Source organism: Penaeus japonicus, unplaced genomic scaffold, assembly GCF_977035675.1.
Source record: "Penaeus japonicus unplaced genomic scaffold, GWHDUDI00000001_assembly GWHDUDI00000019, whole genome shotgun sequence".
In the NCBI taxonomy this organism is placed as follows: Eukaryota; Metazoa; Arthropoda; class Malacostraca; order Decapoda; family Penaeidae; genus Penaeus; species Penaeus japonicus.
The window spans coordinates 32,935,020-32,940,019 of record NW_028234421.1 but is presented as its reverse complement, the minus strand read 5'-3'; the positions used below and the strand labels follow the sequence as shown (position 1 = coordinate 32,940,019).

Here is a 5,000-nt window from a genome sequence, read left to right as displayed (position 1 = left end):
AATAATTTCTTCTTAGTTTTGATCTTAGTGTTTGTTTTGTTTTATTTCAACTCCTCTCTCTCTCTCTCTCTCTCTCTCTCTCTCTCTCTCACTCTCTCTCTTTCTATCTCTCCTTCCCTTCTCCTCCTCCTCCTCTTCCTCCTTTTTTATTCTCTCTCTCTCACTCTCTGTTTCTCTTTCTCTCTCTCCTTGTCACTCCATCTTTCGTTCTCTCACTCGCTCCTTCTCTCTCAGTCTTTCTTTGTCTCTCTCGCTCTCTCTCTCTCTCTCTCTCTCTCTTTCCATCTCATAATCCAACCTCTCCCACCATCCATTCCACCGTTCTACTTCTTCTTTTGCTTCGTCTCCTTCGTAACTAGTTCCATCCTTCTCCTTCCATGGGAGTTCTGCGTCACACGGACAGGTTTACAACAACCGCCAAGTCTGGATGCCTCCTGCTTGCGTGCATGCAAGTGTGTGTGTGTGTTTGTATGTGTGTGTGTGTGTGTGTGTGTGTGTGTGTGTGTCCGATTCACCAGCAGCTAGAAGGCAGGGCGGGTAGAGGCGTGAGATGACTGGCTAACAAGGTCCCTCTCATAAACCCGTTTTTATATGTTTTATTCTCTCTCTCTCGCTCTCTCTTTCTCTCTCTGTCTTCCTCTCTCTCTCTGTTTCTCTCTCTCTCTGTCTCTCTCACTCACTCACTCACTCTCTCTCTCTCCCTCACTCTCTCTCTCTCTCTTTCTCTCTCTCACTCACTCACTCCCTCCCTCTCTCTCTCTCTCTCTCTCTCTCTCTCTCTCTCTCTCTCTCTCTCTCTCTCTCTCTCTCTCTCTCTCTCTCTCTCTCTCTCTCTCTCTCTCTCTCTCTCTCTCTCTCTCTCTCTCTCTCTCTCTCTCTCTCTCTCTCTCTCTCTCTTACATTGTTTATTTAACGTTATTTAATGTGTTTTTTTTCTCTCTTTCCAGAAAACTTACCCAGACCAGCCAGACTCGACACCAGCTTAGAAGACCTGGTATGTTAATAGAAAAGCAAAAATTTTAAATATCCCTTTAATTCTAAGAATGAAATACACTAATACACAAAGATACTAAAATACTTAAACTACAAACAGATAATAAAAATACACAAAATACAGACGGAGAATAAAATGCATAAAGTACAAAACAGACAATAACGCTTAATCGCGACTCATAAATAACCTATTAATGTGTCAGAAAGGAACTCATTCATGCATAATCTTTCAGTTCGAAATGACCTTCAGCGCGGATGAAGATGAGCCGGAGATGATGGACGAAATTGAGAGGGAAATGATGAACGCAAAGCCACAGGCGATGATGGAGCCTGGACTGGAGATGGAGGATGAGATGGAGGATGAGATGGAGGATGAGATGGAGATGATGCCGGAAGCGGAAATGAAACCTGAGATGGAGATGATGCCTGATATGATGCCGGAAGCGGAAATGAAACCTGAGATGATGCCAGAAATGATGCCGGAAGCGGAAATGAAACCTGAGATGGAGATGATGCCAGAAACAGAAATGAAACCTGAGATGGAGATGATGCCAGAGATGATGCCAGAAACAGAAATGAAACCTGAGATGATGCCAGAAATAATGCCAGTAGTAGAAATGAAACCTGAGATGGAGATGATGCCAGAAATGATGAAGGACGAGATGGTGACGAAGCCAGAAATGATGATGAAACCCGAGATGGAAATGAAGCCTGACATGATGATGAAGGAAGGAATGGACATGAAGCCAGAGATGATGATGCAACCCGAGATGGAAATGAGGCCAGAAACTGAAATGAGGTCAGACATGATGGAAACGAAGGCGGAAATGGAAATGACCGCAGAAACCACCATGGCGCCAGCGATGGAGATGATGATGGCCGGAGTGGAGTTCAAGGCCGAGACGACGATGATGCCCGCCATGATGAACGAAATGAACGAAATGAACGAAATGAAAACCGACATGGAAAAAGACATGATGCACAGCAAGACCGAAACCGAAGAACCAGTAGCAGAACCCGAGGCAGAACCGACACCCGAGCCAGCAGCCGAACCCGAACCAGCGGCCGAACCAACACCCGAACCCGAACCAGCAGCCGAACCCGAACCAGCGGCCGAACCAACACCCGAACCCGAACCAGCAGCCGAACCCGAACCAGCGGCCGAACCAACACCCGAACCCGAGCCAGCAGCCGAACCCGAACCAGCGGCCGAACCAACACCCGAACCCGAACCAGCGGCCGAACCAACACCCGAACCTGAACCAGCAGCCGAACCCGAACCAGCGGCCGAACCAACAGCCGAACCCGAACCAGCAGCCGAACCCGAACCAGCAGCCGAACCCGAACCAGCAGCCGAGCCAACACCCGAACCCGAACCAGCAGCCGAACCCGAACCAGCGGCCGAACCAACAGCCGAACCCGAACCAGCAGCCGAAGAGAAAATCGAGATGATGATGGACGAGGAGGTCGAAACGACCACCGTCCTGGGAATGGAGAACGTAAATACGAATTATATTTTTGTCTGTTTATTTCTCTTGATTTATTTTGTATTGACCGATTTGCATATATCTTTTCGTATTTCTTTAGTTATCATTGTCACGGTTATGTTGATTAAGTTCTTGTACATTTGTTAATATCACCAGTAGTTACGTCTTTCGGGTCATTTCCATGACTTTATGTTTTTTCTGGTTTATTCAATTCCGTAATTAAATGTTTCTTCATTTGTGTAAGTCATTTGAGGTCTCTGTTTGATATCAAGTATCAATCAATTTATTTATTGGACAGTCTCTCTTAATGCCACCCAACCCTTACAAATTCTGATTAGTGACGCCATTATTCAATATTAACCAATCACTGCCTTTCCAGGACAGCGACGCCATGTCAGAAAATAATGACGTCATGGTCGAGGCCAGTGACGTCATGTCCGAACTCACGACCGCGGAAGAGGTGAGTAATTGAGGCTAAAGGAAGAGAGAGAGAGAAAAAAAACAGTATATTTGGGGAGAATAGGGGGTGATAAGAGAAGAAAGAACCCCGAGAAGAAAAAGGGGAGAACCAGGAAGGGAAATTAGGTAGAAAAGAAAGAGAAAACGGAGGATTAAAATTGTAAGGGGAAGTTAAAGTATCAGACAATAAAGAGATGGTAAAGAGCGGAAGAACGAAAATGTAAAAGGTGAAATTGAGCTTCAGTGGAATAAATCAATCTGCGATAACATAAAGCCCCATCTAGCATTCAAAACACTGATCAAATATTCTTATTTTGGCCTGAAAGAGTTACAATTTTAGAATATATACAACAATGTTCTTAAAACAGGCCTTCAGATGAGGAAGTCACATGAAAAAAAGGGTTATCATTTATTGGTGAATGTGAAATAAAACACAGGCACGATTAGAAAGGAATATCAGGACGACATTTCGAGTTGGACAAGTCCCCTCATCAGACAATAAAGTCGAAATGGATGATATTGTAATCCTTTTGTATTGTAGGTGTGTGTCATTTCATCTGCTTAAGTTCGTAACTATATTTATATTTCTGTTCACCATTGGATGTATCCTTTATAATTGTACATTCTGACCCTCCGTGGCTGTAGGGAGATAGTACCTGGAAGTTGCAGTTGCAGGTCCAGGGGCAAGAGTCTCTCAGGGCGAGCCACGGTGCAGTTCCCATTCCAGGAACTCTCTCTTGATCTACTCAGTCTACTGTTGCCTTGATTTGCGTGGCCTACCCTTTGGCCTTTTATATTCAGTGCTCTCTCCTTTCTGAGATTACTGTGTAGGATTAGGTTAGGGGAAGGAGATAGCAATTCATTATAAGACATCAGTTTCACGTAGCATCACGTGGCATTCCACAGTTTGGTACGAAGTCACAGCACCGTTAAGGCCATCATTTCTGCATTAGGATGTGCTGATAAAGCCATTCTTTAGTTCCTACGTCTCACCCACCGAAAGGCCGGGACGAAGCACCCGGAGATGTGTCCGTCTTCATCCTAGGTACTCGAAATCTATGGTCGTGTTGGCAGCCAATTTCAAAATTTGTTCTATCCTTGTTACCCAGACCAGCCAGACTCGACACCAGCTTAGAAGATCTGGTATGTTAATTGGTCTTTCATTATACCACGCACGATACAGGTGGATAATTTCAACGTTACATTATCCTTGTCACACGTGCGGACAGACTGGATTACATCATCGTGAAGACAAGCGAATTCCTGGATTTTTGGTCTTTACTTTCAGAGCCACAACGTAGTTTTATAGTGACTTATCAGGGGTAACTTCATCATCAGCCAATTCCAAAATCGGTGGTTTGGACGTTCAACAAAGATCACTTTCTGTCATCCACCTGAAAGACCTAGTCTATGCACGTGTCATGAAAATGTCGAGGGGAGAAGGTAGTCAAGTTAGCTGCATCTGCATCATGCTTATCAGCATCTCTTGCAGATATTTAGTGGGAATCAGATGACCAGTCTTTGTCGTAACTGCCCAATGCTGCAGAACCTCTCAAATACCGCTCTGAGAATTTGGGCAACACTGAAGCCGTGTAGAAGCCAGGGTCTTTTAAGGATGCGAAAGGGAAGCAACCTTTTAGGGCCAAATTTCGGAGAGCAATGACAGGAGTGGTGACGATATAGGGAAACATTTATCATAAAAAGCTTATTAAAGATTATGCAAAATGACAATCATATAGCGAGAACCAGAACACTGATGATGATGATAATAACTTTAATAACGATGGTGGCATGGATTTAATGACAATGATAATAACAATAATAATGATGAACTATTAACTGAAAATTATCTGAATTTGCAAGTAGATTAGATCTATGAAGTCTTCAAAAGACACGATATTACAAGAGGAAAAAGAACATCAAAATAATTTCACATATAATTAATAGAGGCCACATGTATGAGAATGATAATGCCAAAATAATGATAATAATCCCAAATGGCGATGCTTATTATTATAAGCATAATGATGCAAGAGGTAATAAAACATGGTATTGATAATT

The 5,000-nt window shown here is 43.6% G+C and overlaps 1 protein-coding gene across 11 annotated transcripts in view; it reads left to right on the top strand.

Annotated features, from left to right (window-relative positions):
* The window catches only part of LOC122259026 (uncharacterized), a 53,564-nt gene that overhangs the window by 47,412 nt on the left and 1,152 nt on the right, over window positions 1-5,000 (top strand). Inside the window, exons 3-7 of one of the 11 annotated variants that reach the window (XM_086547723.1) lie at window positions 948-994; window positions 1,227-1,449; window positions 1,492-1,527; window positions 1,576-2,492; window positions 2,860-2,940. In XM_086547723.1, the coding sequence (XP_086403849.1) occupies window positions 948-994; window positions 1,227-1,449; window positions 1,492-1,527; window positions 1,576-2,492; window positions 2,860-2,940 (1,304 nt within the window). Of the gene's footprint in view, window positions 1-947; window positions 995-1,226; window positions 2,493-2,859; window positions 2,941-5,000 lie in introns of all 11 variants that reach the window. The other 10 variants (XM_086547724.1, XM_086547721.1, XM_086547725.1 and 7 more) reach the window with 10 other exon arrangements.